Source organism: Schistocerca gregaria, chromosome 3 (assembly GCF_023897955.1).
Source record: "Schistocerca gregaria isolate iqSchGreg1 chromosome 3, iqSchGreg1.2, whole genome shotgun sequence".
NCBI classification, from domain to species: Eukaryota; Metazoa; Arthropoda; class Insecta; order Orthoptera; family Acrididae; genus Schistocerca; species Schistocerca gregaria.
In genome coordinates this window covers 194,857,313-194,878,605 of record NC_064922.1, presented here as the reverse complement: position 1 = coordinate 194,878,605, position 21,293 = coordinate 194,857,313, and the positions used below count along the sequence as shown (strand labels likewise).

General features: G+C 39.9%; 1 protein-coding gene across 7 annotated transcripts in view; it reads right to left on the bottom strand.

Moving 5' to 3' along the window:
- Nucleotides 1–21,293, bottom strand: part of LOC126353889 (cytoplasmic dynein 2 light intermediate chain 1) — a 79,227-nt gene that overhangs the window by 28,714 nt on the left and 29,220 nt on the right. For all 7 annotated transcript variants that reach the window (XR_007565228.1, XM_050003095.1, XM_050003097.1 and 4 more), the window contains exon 6: nucleotides 9,991–10,148. Coding sequence is in view for 6 of the 7 variants with exons in the window: in XM_050003095.1 (XP_049859052.1) it covers nucleotides 9,991–10,148 (158 nt within the window). In the remaining variant the exon portion in view is untranslated. The remainder of the gene's footprint in view (nucleotides 1–9,990; nucleotides 10,149–21,293) is intronic.

Sequence of the window (21,293 nt, the reverse complement as noted above, 5' to 3'; positions counted from 1 at the left end):
CCACTGGATTTAAGCCATTTTTCCTGGTGCATGGGCATAAGGCATCTACGATGATGGACACTGTGTTTCCGTTACATCCTGATGATGCGGATGACAACTACATCGGCCAGGTGTTAACCGGAGCTAAGGAAGCTTAGCAGTTAGCTCGACTCCGCACACTGCAGGCTCAAGAAAATGATCACCAAAGGTATGACGCGAGCCACCGCCCTGTTGTCTACCAGCGTGGTGACTTCGTCTGGATCTTCACTCCTGTTTGGAAGGTTGGTCTCTGTGAGAAGCTCCTCAGGTGCTACTTTGGACCTTATAAGGTTGTAAAACAGTTGTTTGATGTTGCTTATGAAGTTGAAGATTTTGACCCAGACACAAGACGACGAAAGATCAGAGATATGGTCCACGTCCTTCGAATGACGCATAGCAGCAAAGGAAGTTCTAAGAGGATCACCGTCAGGGTGAACATCAGTCATCAGGTGTCGGAGTATGCATATTCGATGACTCATTCCTGGACTAGGAGGACGTAATACCATGATGCTGTTCTCTTAAGGAGGGAGCAATGTCACAGTGAACCCTGGTACAGTCACCATGGTGCAGTGGTTATGATACTAGACTGTTGCATGGAGGGTTTTGAGTTCAAAACTCATCTGAACTGTAAAATTTTAATTTCTATATTCGGTTCGAGTACAATCTAGAAGTATCCACAAAAGTCAAGATTCATTGTACTGGAATGTTCTGTAACTGTATATATAACGTATGTGTTATGGCCGGAGGCAGTTCGCTCTGCACGCTTGTATGTGCAAATGATAAACAAACCTTCGTTAAGTGAAGTCAGTGTTCGTCATTCATCTAATTACACCTTCCACCTTCTTCTACTTGATAATATAGATAAGAAAATTTCCGTCATTTGCACCAAACGCATTCCATCTATTCATGTTAAGGCATCTCAGTGTTTAATACACACAGATAAATTCAGTTGCAAAAGACAGATTCTTCCTTATTTATACGATAATGCATTATTGAAGTTAGCAACTGAGGAGAAATGACTGCAAATGTTAATAATGTTACTGGTCTTTTTTGTTCATAGTGTGGTCCGGTAGAGCCCAAATATTAATAATAATAATAATAATAATAATAATAATTATAATGAGGAAGAGGATTTATCAACATAAAAAACCTACAATATGGACAGGTAGACAATTTAAGAAAATTCTTTATAGAACAAGCAGAAACTAGCAAAAACACTAAGCAAACACTCATATAAATACATTGGCTACACCATTGTAATTTCATAACCACTTCTACAACCCTTTAGATCACATAACATCAGCAGATACAAAGAAAGTAAATTGGAAAAAGAAAACACTACATGGCAAGCACCCGTATCATCTAACACAGCCACACATCGATCAAGACACATCCAACACATGGCTAAGAAAAGGCAATATATACAGTGAGAGGGAAGGATTCATGATTGCAATACAGGATCAAACAATAAACATCAGATATTACAGCAGGCATATTATTAGAGATCCCAATACCACAACAGATAAATGCAGACTTTGCAAACAACAAATAGAAACAGTAGATCACATCACAAGCGGATGTACAATACTAGCAAATACAGGTTACACCAGAAGACATGACACTGTAGCAAAAATAATACATCAACAACTTGCCATACAACATAAACTAATAAAACAACACATTCCCACATACAAGTATGCACCACAAAATGTACTGGAGAATGATGAATACAAATTATACTGGAACAAAACCATTATAACATATAAAACAACACCACATAACAAACCTTACATCATACTCACCAATAAAAAGAAGAAATTAACACAACTAATCAAAATATACATACCTAATACAACAAATATACAGAAGATAACAGGAGAAAAAATTGAAAAATACATCCAACTGGCTGAGGAAGCCAAGGACATGTGGCATCAGGATAAAGTTGACATTATACCAATTATACTGTCAACTACAGGAGTCATACCACACCATATCCACCAGCACATCAACGCAATACAGCTACATCCAAACGTATATATACAACTACAGAAATCTATAATTATTGATAAATGTCCAATTACACAAAAGTTCCTCAATGCAATGTAACATATACCATACAGTTAATAGGAAGTCACGCTTGATCAAGGTCTGCATCACTTTCCATTTTTAACCAGACATAACGTCTCAGAAAGGAAAGAAATAATAATAATAATAATAATAATAATAATAATGCAAGTAAATAGGCAAAATATCTTACATTATTTGACTATGCAATTAGTGACCAATCTTTGGAAACTGTCACAATATTCAAATATCTAGGTGTTAACACCCAGAAAGAATTAAAGTGGAATGACCACATGAATTTAACCATGGAGAAGGCAGATGCAACAACCAGATTTATTGGAATAATTCTAAGGAAATGTGCTTCACAAACAAAAGATATTGCTTACAAAATGTTTGTATAACCTGTTCTTGAGTATTGTTTCTTGGTCTGTGACCTTTACCAAACTGATTAACAGAAGAGAAAGAGAAGGTCCACAGAAAAGTTGCACGAATCATCATGATTTTTTCAATCTGTGTGTGTCACAAAAGCACTCAATGAAGTGCAAGAGGAAACATTACATGAAAAATTCTGTGCATTTTGGAGAGTGCTTACAAAATTCGAACAGATCACATTACAAAATGGGCTATGAAACATATTACTTTCTCCAACATATATATTGCTTAATGGCCACAACACTGAAGTTAGAGAGATTTGGGTTCATACTAAAGCCCATGGCAGTCTTTTTATCATATACCACCTGTGTATGAATGGTAATACAGAGGTGAGATAATAATACTGGTACACTACGCAACCTTTGCTGTTACAGTGGCTTGCAGAGTACAGAAATGGATGTAAACATTATGTTTCACACCTATCAGAAGTTTATTATTCATAGCTCTACTTAATTTATCAAAGGTGGCCCAGGACTTTTTTTCTCCTTTACTTCTTTCTTTTGCTGTCCATCCACCTGTTGCCATCAACTAACCTAAATACAAAAATCTTATCAGCTGGTTATATGACTTCAGCATTAATTAACACTGTACTCTTCTTTCTGTTTTAATTATATGTTTTATGGTTCTTATTATAATGAGTTTGAGGACTACTTTCAAACTTGCTCAGTTATGAGGGTTGGAAATTAACAGTGGCATCACTGTTGTAGAGATGTAATGCAATAATATCACTTATACTGCACATTAGTTGCACAGCTCTACCTTACCTCAGCACAAATAGATCCACACTTTCCACATCACGCACATACACATTTATGGGATGACTAGAGCCTTGTGTAGCAAACAGTCTAATACAGTATTTCTGAAAGAAGAACAATGGAGCTAGATAGAAACTGAATTGTGAGAAAATGTACTGCAAAACTTCAAAAGGCTTGCAGGAAATCTGTATTGCCTTACAGAATAGTGACAACAAACTGGGTATGAGTTTTCAATAACAGACACAAAAACTGTGGCAAACATTCGCTGACCTGGTTGCCGCAGTGTCAGTGAAGAAGTGTACGCTCTTACCAAGTTACTGGACAAATTGGGTGATTGAGCTGACCCAAGAGGAAGGATTAGTTCATACAACTGTGGTTTCATTCATTCATTCATTCATCCATCCATTGTGTTCTGTAGATCCCGTCAGGTAGAAGAACTATCATGGATGTGTAAGGAGTGAAAGTTTTCATTAACATCATTAACACAGGACAAAGAGAGATGGAAACTTAGTCTGTGTACTGTATTAATAACAAACTATCACTATGCTGTTTAATGATAATCACGCTAATGCCAGCTAAAGTGCCTCCTCAATTTTACTATAAGCGCCTGTTCATCTGCTATTAGTAGCTCAATACAACTGCATTCTGAATCCTGAGCAAAGAGGCTAAGTCTACAAGAAAATTATTTTTGTGCTGTGAATATCACAGTTCAGATGTAACTGACTTTTATTTTCAGAAACAAAGACCACTGCAGAGGAAACCTTCACATTCTGAAGGAATGCTTGGGCAAGAGACAAATTTAATCACAACTGGTTCAGCATGATTTGACGGAAATAAAGAAATGGCTGTGATACAATATTGCTTGTACCCATTTGGAATGTTATGAATGAGAAGGAGAGGCTTTCTTACACCGTATCATTATGTTGGATGAGACATGGGCCACATCTCACGAGCCATATCTGAAACACCAATCAGACAAATGGAATCATTACAAATAACCACAACAATTAAAAACTTGTCAAAATCCACACAATGTGAAAGTTATGGTGATTCTTGTGCAGGACTGTGATGCATCATCATAATGTTTACTATTCCTCAATGGTAGGTCATCAAGGTGCAGTTCATTTTTGGACTATGACCTACAACCAACTTTGAGTAAAAAGTGGCAACTCTTTCCACAGAACCCACCCGTCATCTTGTAGGTCAATGGTCACATGCATACAGTGCAAGAAGAGACTGATCTGTTAGTTATCAGGGCTGGGAAGTGCTGTATCATCCAACGTACCTGCTGGGCTTAAGGTATGGTGATTTCAAATAGATTCATTAAGATGATGGAAGCACTTCATGGCATTCACTTCAGAACTGTTACACAAATTCCTCAGTTAATAGGCTGTGTCCATACAAACTATTAACACAAATTACACCACTAAAGCTGTCCTACAACTTCCATATGACTGGCAATAGGTTACACGCAATGCTACTGAATACTCAGGACAGTAAAACTCTGAAATATGTATCTATTTTGTATCAGTTTTGAATAAATACTTGCATCTATTAAAGGTCCAACGCTCATTTTAGCATATTTAGCCCTACATCTATATCCCTTCATCTATATACATATTCCACAAGCCACTGTACAGTGCATGGCGGGAGGTACCCTGTGCCACTCACTACTAGTCATTTCCTTTTCTGTTCCACTCTCAAATAAAGCAAGGGAAAATGGCTGTCTATATGCCTCCATAAGAGCCCTAATTTCTCGTATCTTACCTTACACAAAATGTACATTGGTGGCAGTGAATCATTCTACAGTCAGCTTCAAATTCCAGTTCTCTAAATTTTCTCAATAATGATCCCAAAAAGAACATTGCCTTCCCTCTGTGGATTCCCATTTGTGTTCCTGATGGGTCTCCACAATACCTGCGTGTTGTTCACACCAAGCAGAAAAAAATCTAGCAGCTCACCTTTGAACTGCTTCCACGTCTTCCTGACTGAGCAAGGTGAGGCAGTGGTTAGACCACTGGACTCGCATTCAGGAGGATGATGGTTCAAACCCGCACCCGGCCATCCTGATTTAGGTTTTCAATGATTTCCCTAAATCACTTCACGCCAATGCCAGGATGGTTCCTTTGAAAGGGAATGGCTGACTTCCTTCCTCATCCTTACCAAATCTAAGGGGACCGATGACCTCGCTGTTTGGTTCCCCTCCCCCCGAAATCAACCAACCAACCATGTCTTCCTTTAATCCAACTTGGTGCATTTCCCAAACACTGAATCAGACTCACAAATGAATCATACTATGTCCTAGATGTGGTCTCCTTTACAGGTGAACCACACTTTCCTAAAATGCTCCTGATAAACCAAAGTCAACCATTCGGTTTCCCTACTACAATCCTTAAACACTCATTGCATTTCATATTGCTTTACAACATTATTCCTAGATATTTAATCAATGTGATTGTGTCGAGCAGCATCCTAGTAATGTTTAATTTCAATATTATGGTTTCTTTTTTTCCTACTCATCCACAATAACTTACATTTTTCTACATTTAGAGCTGGCTGCTATTCATCACATCGACTAGAAATTTTGTCTAAGTCAACTTGTATCCTCCTACAGTCCCTCAACAATGACACCTTCCGATACATCATAGCATCATCAGCAAACAGCCACAGACCAATGCTTACCCTGTCCGCAAGATTATTTATGTATATGGAAAATAACAGCAGTCTCATCACACTTTCCTGGGGCACTCCTCACAATGCCCTTGTCTCTCATGAACACTTGACATTGAGGACAACATACTGGGTTCTGTTACTTAACAAGTCATTGAGACACTCGCATATCTAGCAATCTATCCAGAATTCTCATACCTTCATTTAGTCTGCAGTAAGGCACCATGTCAAATGATTTTTGGAAATCTAGAAATATAGACTCTGTCTGTTGCCCATCATCCACAGTTTGCAGGATATCATGTGAGGAAAGGACGAGCTAAGTTTTGCATGAGTGATGCTTTCTAAAACTGTGCTAATTCGAAGACAGAAGCTTTTTCATCTCAAGTAAATATATTGTATTGCAACTGAAAATATGTTCAAGAATTCTGCAGTAGACCAATGTTACTGATACAGGTCTATAATTTTGTGGGTGCGTTCTTATACTCTTCTTATATACAAGGGCCATCTGTGGTTCTTTCCAGTCACATGGGACTTTGCCCTGGTGAAAAATTCATGATAAATGCAAGCTAAAAATGGACCGATGCTGTGCTCTTAGTAAAACCGAATTGAGATTCCATCTGGAGCTGGTGACTTATTTGTTTTCAACTCATTCCGTTATTTCTCTGTGCCAGGAGTGCCTATTACTATGACCTCCATACAGGAGTCTCTGCAATTGTCAAACAACAGTAAATTTCTACGATTCTCCTGTGTGAACGATAGCTTAAATGTGAAATTTAAAACTTCAGCTTTCCTTTTGCTGTCTGTTACTGCTTCACCAGACTGGTCAACGAGTGACTGGATAGAAGCCTTAGACCCACTTAGCAATTTTATATTTGGCCAGAAGCTTCTTGGGTTCTAGGCAAGATCTTTTCTTAAGGCGTAATGGTGGTAGTTGCATGTTTCGTGCAACAACCTTTTTATAGATACACGAATCTCTACTAATCTTCGCCTTTGAACTGAACGTGCAACAGCTGTTACTTCGTCAGCATTTTCCAAATTTTGTTGTGAAACCATGGTGGGTCTTTTCTGTCCTTAACCCACTTACTCAACACGAACTTCTCCAGAGCACGATTACAATATGTTTAAATTTTGCACATAATTCCTCTACATCCATCATACTGGAACTAAATGATGTAAATTCACTATCTAAGTAAAATGCTAACGTTTATTTATTTGCCCTTTCTAACAGAAATGCTCTTCTAGCCTTCTTGATTGATTAATTTATTAACAATAATCACTATCAAAATATCCACGGGTGTACTGCCGGTCTATAGTGTCCAACGGGCACAATATTTCGGCGATCAAACATGTCGCCATCATCAGGTGAACTGACGGACTGAGCTCCTGTGAACGTGCCGGCACGGAGATCCGTACGCTATGGCTGCTCAGGGGGAACTGGGTTCGGTCGCGGCGGCGGCCGATTTAAATACCCTCCGCCCGCGGCGCGCTCCCTCCGCCGTCCGCGCCCCGCACCACGGTCTTGCGGTGGAACAGATTGCGACGGCGTCTGAGATGACGTCGGTGTGATGGCTCTGTCCGCCGTGGTCGTCACAACTATGTGTTTGCTCGATTAACTCTTGATTAAACCAGTCGCTGGTTCCCAAGCCTTGCTAAGATTATAGCCACAGTCACGGTTTCTGAGGTCGTCATTGGTGCGAATTTCGATGGCCTCTCTAACAACGCTGTCCCAGTATCTCGACGTCTGTACCAGAATCCTCGTGCGGTCATACTCCATAGCGTGATTTTCCGACAAACAATGTTCAGCGACCGCCGACTTGCTCGGATACATTAGTCGAGTGTGCCTCTGGTGTTCACGGCATCGATCCTCGACAGTACGCATCGTCTGACCAATATACGACTTGCCACATTGACACGGAATCTGGTACACGCCAGCCTTCCTCAAACCGAGGTCATCTTTGGCGCTCCCCACCAGTGCACGAGTTTTATTCGGAGGACAAAACACAGTTCTGACACGGTGTTTCTTCAGAATGCGGGCGATTTTCCCCGAGAATGCGCCTGTGTATGGAATAAATGCAGTGCCTACCTCCTCCCTCGTGACTTCATCCATATCAACAGGTTGTGCTGCAGTGGTTGGGTGGAGAGCACGTTGGATCTGCCAGTCTGAGTACCCATTTTTTTGAAACACAGTTCTCAGATGTTCCAATTCCTGGGGTAGACTCTCTGTGTCAGAGATAGTGCGCGCCCTATGTACTAGAGTTTTAAGTACCCCATTACTCTGTGAAGGGTGGTGGCAGCTGTCTGCGTGCAAATACAGATCAGTGTGTGTTGTCTTTCGATACACCCCATGACCTAGGGTGCCGTCAGCCCTTCTCCTGACCAAGACGTCAAGGAAAGGTAATTTACCCTCCTTTTCAGTCTCCGTAGTGAATTTGATGTTGGGGTGTATGGAGTTTAGATGTGTAAGGAAGTCAAGGAGTTTATCCATACCATGTGGCCAGATGAGGAACGTGTCGTCCACGTAACGGAAAAAGCAAGTAGGTTTCCATTCGGATGACGACAGGGCTTCCTCCTCGAAGTTCTCCATGTACAAATTCGCCACCACCGGTGAGAGTGGGCTACCCATGGCGACTCCCTCCATTTGTTCGAAGTATTCTCCATTAAAAAGAAAATACGTGGAAGTCAAGACATGCCTAAAAAGTTCAGTGGTATTCTCGTCAAACCTCTGACCAATCAACTCTAGCGACTCTCGCAGGGGTACCCTCGTAAACAAGGAAACGACGTCAAAACTCACCATGATATCTGACTCATCCAACCTGAAGCTATCAAGGCGTGGAGCGCCAAAGATGACCTCGGTTTGAGGAAGGCTGGCGTGTACCAGATTCCGTGTCAATGTGGCAAGTCGTATATTGGTCAGACGATGCGTACTGTCGAGGATCGATGCCGTGAACACCAGAGGCACACTCGACTAATGTATCCAAGCAAGTCGGCAGTCGCTGAACATTGTTTGTCGGAAAATCACGCTATGGAGTATGACCGCACGAGGATTCTGGTACAGACGTCGAGATACTGGGACAGCGTTGTTAGAGAGGCCATCGAAATTCGCACCAATGACGACCTCAGAAACCGTGACTGTGGCTATAATCTTAGCAAGGCTTGGGAACCAGCGATTGGGTTAATCAAGAGTAAATCGAGCAAACGCATAGTTGTGACGACCACGGCGGACAGAGCCATCACACCGACGTCATCTCAGATGCCGTCGCAATCTGTTCCACCGCGAGACCGTGGGGCGGGGCGTGGACGGCGGAGGGAGCGCGCCGCGGGCGGAGGGTATTTAAATCGGCCGCCGCCGCGACCGAACCCAGTTCCCCCTGAGCAGCCATAGCGTACGGATCTCCGTGCCGGCATGTTCACAGGAGCTCAGTCCGTCAGTTCACCTGATGATGGCGACATGTTTGATCGCCGAAATATTGTGCCCGTTGGACACTATAGACCGGCAGTACACCCGTGGATATTTTGATTATCAAATACGCTGGGAGAAACTCAAGAATCACAATAATCACTATGATGACATCATGATCACTAATTCTTGTCCCTATAATGACACCAGTGATAAGGTCATGTCTGTTTGCAGCTACAAAGTCTAAAATATTTTACTGTGTGCATGCAGTTAAACTAGCTGCTCAAGAAAGTATTTGGAAAACGTGTTCAAAAGTACTTTGCAAGACTGTCAGTGTGTACCCCTTGCAATGAATCTATAGACATCTCAGTCTAGCTCAGTAGATTAAAATTGGCTCAAACTAATATTGCATGACCAGCATATTCCCACACTACTGACTGTAGACTTTCTTTCAATAACTCTGAAACTGTTGAATGGAATTGGGTGGCATGAACAAACATCTGAAACTTAAATTGATTGCCCATTTGATTAACTTAAAAGCCCATCATGCAGATATTACTAGAAAATACCATAGTAACTGCTTTTGAATATCTTTATAAGCTATAAAGAATTTCACAGGTTTGTAACACATAAACAACTGAATAATCTACTTACACTGGCAGAGCACCAAATGCATGATGGTTCAGCACATCTTTTGCTTTCTTTACAAGGCCAGTATCACGATGACTATAGAACAGCAATGTTGCTCCAAGAGTATGAGCCACATATCGAAGAGAACGACACACGATCTTTTTCTTTTCAGGATCAAACTCCTAGTGATGAAAACATATAGGAAATTATCTTTGTGGACATAAATATCCAGATAATCAGTGTAAACAAACATGATTACAGGCAACCACTAAGCTGCAGCAGATTAATGAGTAACTCTGAGACCCGTATAACAGCAAAGAGATTATGTTAGATTTTAAACTACCACTCTTCTTATACTCAACAATGGAAAACCCAGGATGGGCTGTAACAATATTCTGAAAAGGGTAGTTGCTACTCACCACATGGTGGAGATGCTGAGTTACAGATAGGCACAACATAAAGACTGTCAAAAATGAGCTTTCGGCCAATAAACCTTTCATCAGAGAGAGAACACACACACATATATATATATATATATATATATATATATATATATATATATATATATATATATATGACCACAGTCTCTGGCTACGGGGGCCATATTGTGAGCAGCTGTGTATGCTGGGAAACACAATTGGATGATAGGGATAAGGAGGAGGCTAAGCCACACTGTGGCCTCAGCAGCTGGAGATTGTGGTCATTTGTGTGTGAGTTGCATTGGTGTGTGTGTGTGTGTGTGTGTGTGTGTGTGTGTGTGTGTGTGTGTGTGTGTGCTATCCTTTTCATAATATTGTTGCTCTTCTTACACTGGTATTTTAAATACACGATCTTTTGTACAAGTACTTTAAATTCACAACCTCACATACACACTGCCACAGAGAAACTAATTTGTGTGAGTATGTGTTTATAGGGAAAGACTCGCCCCACACTGGACAGAGCGTTAAAATACTAGTTAACTGCCAGAGCATTCGCAGTAGAGTGCCAGAGTTTGTAGTGCTGTTCAGCGGCAGTGAAACTCATTTTACATTTAAGCTGGTTAAAACCTGAAATTGTTAATACTGAAAGTTCTGGGTAAAATCTAACTGGATATCGAAAGGATAAGCTAATGGGAAATGGAAGTGGTGTATTTTCACTGTAGACAAGAAACTCAAATCCACCACGATATAAATCGATGTTACAAAAGTGATTGATTGGTCAAGACTCAGCATCTGCGGTTGACATATACTTATTATTTGATTCTTCCATCAGCCACCACACTCACTCAATGTTGTAATAGAAAACTTCTAACAAAAATGTCAGTTTGCTAGTACATAAGTTCTCCAGTTGTACAATAATCATTGGAGGAGACTTTAATCATCCAACCATCAACTTGGGTAATTACAATTTTGTTAATGGTGAATTTGATAAAGACATCCCTTGAAGCATTACTAAATGCCTTCTCTGAAAACTACCTAGAACAGATAACTCACAACCTCACTCATGATGGAAATATATTACATCTAGTAGCTACAGACAGGACTATTCTCTTTGATGATGTCCCCACTGAAACCAGTATCAATGTCCACGAGGCACTTGTAATAACAATGACTAACAAAGTACAAAGGGCAATTAAAACAAGTACAAAAGTTACATGTTGAGTAAACTAAATAAGGAGACAGTAGTGTCATGTTTCAATGAGGATCTGGAAACTTTTAGCTCAGGAAAGAATAGTTGACCATGCACTGGAGTACATATCTAGTAGGAAAGTTCATGATGGTAGTGACCCTCAGTGGTATACAGTCACTGTAAAGACACTTCAAAAGATACAGACCATTGCATAACATGTATCAAAGCAAAGTGCTATAGAAAGAGAGATGCTGATTGAAACATATTCGGCTGTCAATAGGGCAATGCATGAAGCCTTCAGTAACTGATGTGTGCCAGAATATTATTAAAAGATAAACTAAACTTAGTGTCCAGGCAACACAGAAAATGAAATTGATGCTCACAAATCAAAAGGAAAAATGCTTGACTCTGTTTTCAAATATTTCTTTAGTAAGCAAAACCCATGAGTACTGTCCCAATTAATACTCACACCACTGTAAAGATGTGTGAAGAGAAGTGTCAGCTGCAATGAGAAACAGCCGAAATGATTAAAATTGAACTTCTACACTGGGTTAGCCCCTCCTTTAACCATAATATACCAAGGACAGGTTAAACATAAATCTGCGCCCACTGAATGGAAGAAAGCATAGGCCAATTCTGTCTGTAAGAAAGGAACAGAAGTGATTCACAAAACTACCATCCAATACCCTTGGCATCTGTTTGTTGTAATATCTTAGAGATTATAATGAGCTCAAAGGTAATGAGATATCTCAAACACAATAACCTCATCCATGGCAAACACCAAGAATTCTGGAAACATAAATCATTTGAAACCAAACCCTTGCTTTTCTCACATGACATTCTGAAAGCCATGGATCACGGCAGTCAGGTAAACAAAAAGTTTCTTGTCGTCCAAAATCAGAATCATTAGAAGCATCCCTACGTATCCATATAGGTGGGAAAGTTACCACCATTTTTCGTGAAGAGGTTGTAGAAGTCTGTACCCAGTCTTGTGCAGATTTTTGAATAAGGGACGCGTATAACAGTGTGTGGTGGAATTCTGAACTTATTAGCAAGAATAGTCTCCAATGGATGAGCTATAAAAGCTACTTGTATTTTCACAGAGTATTTAAGTAGTGATAATCCACAGAAGAAGAGGTGGCTACAATTAACTGCCAGTTTTAAGCTAGTGCATACCGGGTAACCTTAAGCACTATGCTATATCAAGATATATTTAAGAAATACCACAGTATTAACAACATTACATCAAGCCACAACTGTAAGTCGCTAATTCTTCATCTTATGGCACTTCTGGCCAGAGGCTTTATGATAGTTTACCATCAGTACGAAAGACGAAAACATGATTTTTATTTGTGGAATCAGTGTGATGTGGACTTTGTACCAGGAATACATATTGTTCTGTAAAACCCATGATCTAACTGCTGTGTAAGTGTTAAGTAATAAATGAAAAGCAATAGTTTGCTTTTGTTCTACAGTATACTTTTATTGTGTTAACATGACAAAAGTTAAGTAATATATGTGTGGCTATTGTTTAAATCAAAAGTTTTCTTTCCAGTGTGTTTATTTACGTACTTAGTAGGAGTGTCCTTTTTCCTGCCAAACATATATTACAAACCTCACATTTTCAGTGATTAAAGCTGGTGTATTAGTTTGTAATATAAATCATTGCCAACTATGTACATCAAGACAACTGTGTACAACCAGTCATAAATATTTACCTGCTAAATTCTTTAAAAAAAAGTAACACAGACTCCAGAAGACAGTGACAAAAGATATTGTGATATCATATTATTCTCAGTAGCAAATACTGTGGTGGATTTTAGTCTATACAATTTCTTGAGTTATAGTTCATGTGACAAATCTAACTTTCTGTTTACTTAAAGTACAGGATGAAGTGATATTTTAACTTGAAAGCATAATAGTTAAAAAGGGGCACATCATTGAGAAAATGCAACATCTGCTTTAATACTGAGAAGTGCTGTAAATGCAACTAGTTTTTTGAATTTGATGTTTGTAGATACACATTCAGAAAACATCCATCACAGTAGCTAAGCATCCTCATGTTTAACAGGTTTAATTACTATAATATTTCACTATACATTTTTTGTAGGTTACATTCCTGAAGGTGATATTTTGTGGAGGTACAACAGATAATATTCCCGGTGGAAATCTTATGCCTATGTGTTATTCAGCTTAGTCCATAAAGTTATGTAGCCATCACCTCTGAGTGCTGACCATATACAGTGTTCTGCTATCCTCTGCATTTTCTTTATACAACTGTAATTATTTTATTTATTTAAAATTCCTTCCATGTGGTAGCATGCATGCTCTATAAACTAGAGAGCGATTAGCAGAAGAGTTGCTGAGCACCTACTGCATGTGATAGTCCACCCAAATTAAATGAGTCCAATTGCCAATTTCAGTCAACTGTGGCAATTAGGTAGTCCATATTAGGATAGTTCCGGATGGGACATTGCAAGCTGAGGAATGGGAAACTTGTAAATCAAAGGTAGCACAAGCACTTCTCCATTTGTAAGGTAACTGACAAAAGAAGGTATTAAAGGCCTGTTTCTTTCTTGGATTAAGCAACAGACTTACTGGTTGTTATGTAAACTGACACCTCTCACTTAATTTGCCAATCTGTCTTTTCCACAGATGCATGAATTGTTAACCAAACATTATCATAGGTGTGAGGATAGAGTTTTACCATTGCCAGCAGCAGCCTACTCAATTATACCACACCTGGATAGCAGAACTGCAAGGGCTAAGCCACAAGTGTTGGTCTACGTCAGTTTTGCATAAAGCCTACTATGCTAGTTCCATAGTTAGAGTCACCATTATTCGGTCAGCCCATGGCAAAGACATACCTCAGCAAGCCCTCAATCTGGTGATTCTACTTTGGAGGAGGTCTTACAAACTGAGCATTCCTTTGAAATTTCCTGGCCAGTGGACCAACAACTAGACAGCTGGGCTAGCGTAGTGGCAGTACGAGCAGAGTTTGACGGTCAACAAACTTTGTCATTCACTGACAATCCGCCTAAAACCCAGGAAATAGCATTTATTCACAGCAAGACATGGACTGTTTCCTCCAAATTTGCTCACAGTGCAGGCCAGTACAAAATGACAGATGATGGCCACTTCCCTTTCGCCCACAGTGATTTTTGCAGCGTGCCAGGACAATCAGCACTCATATATGAGCCTTCCATAAATAGCAACAAAAGTGCCACATTGGAAAGTGTTCATTGTGCTAGCTCTCAGCACGCCAACTGGCAAAATGACTTAGCAATAGACATCAACTTCATCCAGATAGTCACTAATTCCAACTTAGCAAGGACAAATAAATTGTTTATTTCCTTGCATATTGGCCATCAAAAAATGGTTCAAATGGGTCTGAGCACTATGGGACTTAACTTCTGAGGTCATCAGTCCCCTACAACTTAGGATTACTTAAACCTAACTAACCTAAGGACATCACACACATCCATGCCCGAGGCAGGATTCAAGCCTGCGACCGTAGCGGTCGCACGGTTCCAGACTGTAGTGCCTAGAACCGCTCGGACATGGGGGCAGCTATCTCTCTGATCATGTACCAACTTACCTAAAATTAGTTGGTCCAGCACTGACCCCCATGAAAATGAGGTTAGTTATAACAAACACGGCAACCCCATCAAAGGTGAATTTACAGTAGAAGCCCCTTACAAAAATTTCAGTTGTAACATCACAGTCCTGGTGATAAACAGCAATATCATTTCCCATTTGACGCCTTCTGTTCCTTGGGCTTTATCATTCACAATGCAGTTAATCCTGTTACAGACGAAGTCCCTTTCTAAAAATTAGAACAGGTCTGTTGTGACTTCCTTGAAATATTTTTCTTCAGGCTTGGAAAAATGAATAATTTTGAAGCACATACTACCCCATTTGGATCTCCGAGCGGGGAGTAGTCAAGTGGACGTCGTTATCAGGAGAAAGAAAACTGGCGTTCTACGGATCGGAGCGTGGAATGTCAGATCCCTTAATCAGGCAGGTAGGTTAGAAAATTTAAAAAGGGAAATGGATATAGTGCGAATTAGTGAAGTTCGGTGGCAGGAGGAACAAGACTTCTGGTCAGGTGACTACAGGGTTATAAAAAAAAAATCAAATAGGGGTAATGCACGACTAGGTTTAGTAATGAATAGGAAACTAGGAATGCCGGTAAGCTAATACAAACAGCATAGTGAGCGCATTATTGTGGCCAAGATAGACACAAAGCCCACGCCTACTACAGTAGTACAAATTTATATGCCAACTAGCTCTGCAGATGATGAAGAAATTGAGGAAATGTATGATGAGATAAAAGAAATTATTCAGGTAGTGAAGGGAGACGAAAATTTAATAGTTATGGGTGACTAGAATTCGTCAGTAGGAAAAGGGAGAGAAGGAAACATAGTAGGTGAATATGGATTGGGGGGAAGAAACAAAAGAGGAAGCCGCCTGGTGGAATTTTGCACAGAGCATAACTTAATCATAGCTAATACTTGGTTCAAGAATCATAAAAGGTTGTATACATGGAAGAATCCTGGAGATACTAAAAGGTATCAGATAGATTACATAAAGGTAAAACAGAGATTTAGGAATCAGGTTTTAAATTGTAAGATATTTCCAGGGGCAGACGTGGACTCTGACCACAATCTATTGGTTATGAACTGTAGATTAAAACTGAAGAAACTACAAAAGGGTGCTAATTTAAGGAGATAGGACCTGGATAAACTGAAAGAACCAGAGGTTGCAGAGAGTTTCAGGGAGAGCATAAGGGAACAATTGGCAGGAATGGAGGAAAGAAATACAGTAGAAGAAGAATGGGTAGCTCTGAGGGATGAAGTAGTGAAGGCAGCAGAAGATCAAGTGGGTAAAAAGACGAGGGCTAATAGAAATCCTTGGGTAACAGAAGAGATATTGAATTTAATTGATGAAAGTAGAATATAAAAATGCAGTAAAAGAAGCAGGCAAAAAGGAATATAAACGTCTCAAAAATGAGATTGACAGGAAGTGCAAAATGGCTAAGCAGGGATGGCTAGAGGACAAATGTAAGGATGTAGAGGCTTATCTCACTAGGGGTAAGATAGATACTGCCTACAGGAAAATTAAAAAGACCTTTGGAGAAAAAGAGAGCCACTTGTATGAATATCAAGAGCTCAGATGGAAACCCAGTTCTAAGCAAAGAAGGGAAGGCGTAAAGGTGGAAGGAGTATATAGAGGGTTTATACTAGGGCGATGTACTTGAGGACAATATTATGGAAATGGAAGAGGATGTAGATGAAGACTAAATGGGAGCTAAGATACTGTATGAAGAGTTTGGCAGAGCAATGAAAGACCTGAGTTAAAACAAGGCCCCAGGAGTAGACAACATTCCATTAGAACTACTGACGGCCTTGGGAGAGCCAGTCCTGACAAAACTCTACCATCTGGTGACCAAGATGTATGAGACAGGCGAAATACCCTCAGACTTCAAGAAGACTATAATAATTCTAATCCCAAAGAAAGCAGGTGTTGACAGTTGTGAAAATTACCGAACTATCAGTTTAATAAGTCACAGCTGCAAAATACTAACGAGAATTATCTACAGACGAATGGCAAAACTGGTAGAAGCGGACCTTGGGGACGATCAGTTTGGATCCCGCAGAAATGTTGGAACACGTGAGGCAATACTAACCTTACGACTTATCTTAGAAGAAAGATTAAGAAAAGGCAAACCTACATTTCTAGCATTTGTAGACTTAGAGAAAGCTTTTGACAATGTTAACTGGAATACTCTCTTTCAAATTATGAAGGTGGCAGGGATGAAATACAGGGAGCGTAAGGCTATTTACAATTTGTACAGAAACCAGATGGCAGTTATAAGAGTCGAGGGGCATGAAAGGGAAGCAGTGGTTGGGAAGGGAGTGAGACAGGGTTGTAGCCTCTCCCCGATGTTATTCAATCTGTATATTGAGCATGCAGTAAAGGAAACAAAAGAAAAATTCAGAGTAGGTATTAAAATTCATGGAGAAGAAATAAAAACTTTGAGGTTCGCCGATGACAATGTAATTCTGTCAGAGACAGCAAAGGACTTGGAAGAGCAGTTGAACGGAATGGACAGTGTCTTGAAAGGAGAATATAAGATGAACATCAACAAAGCAAAACGAGGATAATGGAATGTAGTCAAATTAAGTCGAGTGATGCTGAGGGAATTAGATTAGGAAAGGAGACATTTAAAGTAGTAAAGGTGTTTTGCTATTTAGGGAGAAAAATAACTGATGATGGTCGAAATAGAGAGGATATAAAATGTAGACTGGCAATGGCAAGGAAATCGTTTCTGAAGAAGAGAAATTTGTTAACATCGAGTATAGATTTAAGTGACAGGAAGTCGTTTCTGAAATTATTTGTATGGAGTGTAGCCATGTATGGAAGCGAAACATGGACGATAAATTGTTTGGACAAGAAGAGAATAGAAGCTTTCGAAATGTGGTGCTACAGAAGAATGCTGAAGATGAGATGGGTAGATCACATAACTAATGAGGAGGTACTGAATAGAATTGGGGAGAAGAGAAGTTTGTGGCACAACTTGACAAAAAGAAGGGACCGGTTGGTAGGACATGTTTTAAGGCATCAAGGGATCACAAATTGGAGGGCAGCGTGGAGGGTAAAAATCGTAGAGGGAGACCAAGAGATGAATACACTAAGCAGATTAGGAAGGATGTAGGTTGCAGTAAGTACTGGGAGATGAAGAAGCTTGCACAGGATAGAGTATCATGGAGAGCTGCATCTAACCAGTCTCAGGACTGAAGACCATAACAACAACAACTACCCTAAAGCCACTGGCCAGTCCTTATCTTTTCTGTGCTAGGCCCATAAAGAAGACTCCATGAGAGCAAGACAGGAACTGGACAGGTTCACAACTTTGGCAGTGATTGAGCTGATCGCAAACAGTCAGTGTGCAAAACAACTCATAATAACTATCCAATAAGTTGCACCTCCATGTGGTTTCTGATACTGTTAATGCACAGATAATTACAGATATGTACACTATTCTATGGGTGTATGAATTACTGGCAAAACTTGAGGGTGGCTGATACTTCTCTCCCTAAAATAGATCTGGCAGACATGTACCTCCAACTTCTGATGGATGAACAGCACCACAGATCATGGTACTTAACACACCTTTTGGGCTATTTATATACAAGCACTTACCTCTTGCCTTAGCCAAAGTCCCTACGAGCTTTCAATGATTCTTGGAGTAACTAACAGAGCAGGTCCCTTCTTCCATAAACTACTTTGACAACATTGCCGTCACAGGAACTATAAGAGAGTAACACTTACACAATCTCTGGATACTTTTTCAAGTTCTGCAAGATACTGGTCTCCAAATAAACTTACAAAAGTCAAAATTTTTTTCAACGATCTATTTAATATCTTGGCCATGTAACACCAAAACATGGCTTTAAGTTGATTAATCAACATGCTGCTGTTATCAAGGAACTTCTACGAACAGTCAACATCAAAGACAAACAGTCCCTTATGAGAAAGGTCAAGTACTACAGTAAATTTATTTCACAAGCAGCTCAAATTTTGAATCCTTGAAACACACTATGTTGCAAAGGGGTTTCTTTCATTTAGTCAGAGGAGTGTGAAGAGGCATTTCGCATTCTTAGAAACAAATTTCACCCTTCCTTAAGCTAGGCTATTTTTCAACCAGGCAAGCCATTGCTCCTGACCACTGAAACCTCACAAAACAGTATAAGGGCAGTTTCATCACATTGCGATGCCGATGGTTCCGAGCAGCCAATGGATCTTGCATATAAAACATTGAATCCAGTCCAAATGAATTACTCACAGAATGAAAATGAAGCTCTAGCTATAATATATGCAGTTAAGAAACTTCATGTATCCCTTCAGGAATAAAAAACACTGATTTCCTAGTTCGGACCCTCTTTCGGTTACCAGATAAGACAGCACAGCATTTTCAATGTTGGGCACTTTTTTTTTGTTGAGTCAATGTAGCTATGAAATTCATTTTCACACTACAACCCAACACACAAATGCTGACACATTTTCTCATCTATCTATGGGCCAGGGCTCCATTGTTTGACGCTATAGAATTGTCAGCTTTCATTTGAATGAGGAAGATCACCTCACAATAGACACCTCCCCCTCACCAGTTCCTCCATTCCCAAGGGCATTGCCACTAATGCTGTTTTGTAGTGTGTCCATCACCATGTCTTGTTCAGGTGGCCAGAATATCCTTCAACACAATCAGACCCTGTGTATCACTATTTTTCATTATGCCAGTACTTCATTTTCGCCGACGGCATTATTTTGCTCGGAACCGAATGCAAAGCCCCAAAAGTGGTTGTACCGACAGCATTCTGCCTGGAAACCCTGAAATTGCTTCATCAAGGTCACTGGGGGATGTCACTTGATGAACCACTAGCCCACTGTCATGTCTATGGGTCAGGTGTTGACATGAAGCAACTAAAGTTTTTCTGTGAGAATTGCACCGAACAACAAGCTGCTCTGCTAGAAGTTTTTTCTTCCTGGTCTACAGTCACCCAACCATAGGAGTGGGTAGAGTCCCTGCAGAATACTATGGAAGGTAGATGTGCAGACAGCAGGAAACACAAGGGGAAAGCGGTAATGACAGGGGCTGCAGGCAGGCACTGTAGGGGATATGTCGAGCGCTGGAGAGAAATTGCTGTTCTAAACTGAAGCCTACTCTCACAATTTTGTTGTTGTTGTAAATATTAAGTAGGAGCCCTCCACACCCACACTTGCATGGTGACCATTCAAAAGTTCTGTCACCTCTGCTTTGGTTAGATCCCAAAATAAGTCTACCGAAAATGCAGTGACTTATTTTTGCATGGCTTGTTCACTGTCTGTAATGTCATGAGTGATGAATTTTTAGTAAAACCTACACATTTCTCTTGTCATGTTCAAATATGCTTGTTTTGCCAAAACACAGCAGAGTTTACACACTCTCACCTCAATAACATGTTGTACAGATACAACTGGGAGAGAATTCTGAAACAGTAGTTTATTAAGAGAGGAACTGAGGAAAAATATGGTCAGTATCTAATGAAAAAGCACATCCTTGGTGCAAAATAAATGTGTAACATCTCCATTTATGTTGTTCTGTAGTATTTCTCATTTCACCAACTATCGATAGTCTTTAAAAATTAGATTCTTTAATCCAAAAAAATCTGTAGTTAGTGGAATAATACAGTAGGTAATGAAGTTTCTTGTAATAACCATGTTGCAAAATACTTCCCTCTTTACATGTTGTCATTTGCCAAAATCTCATTTTGATAATTCAAACTGTTTATGAAATATGAAGAATGTTGTGGATATTTCACCCTGGAATTATTGCTGGCACAGTGTGATTGCAGATGAGTGTGCTACGTCAGATCAATTTTGTCAACATTGGTGACAGATACGGATGTCCACCCATCTCTAAAGAAAACAGCAAAACATTATGTAACGTGCACCAAAGGCAAAGCCATAGAAACCCCTATTTTTCATTGCAAACTTTTTTTAATCTTGCACAGTGTGTTACTTCCACATAAATATCACAATAACTATAACCATTAATGAAATTAAAATAGAAAGAAACTTCCACATGGGAAAAATACACTCCTGGAAATGGAAAAAAGAACACATTGACACCGGTGTGTCAGACCCACCATACTTGCTCCGGACACTGCGAGAGG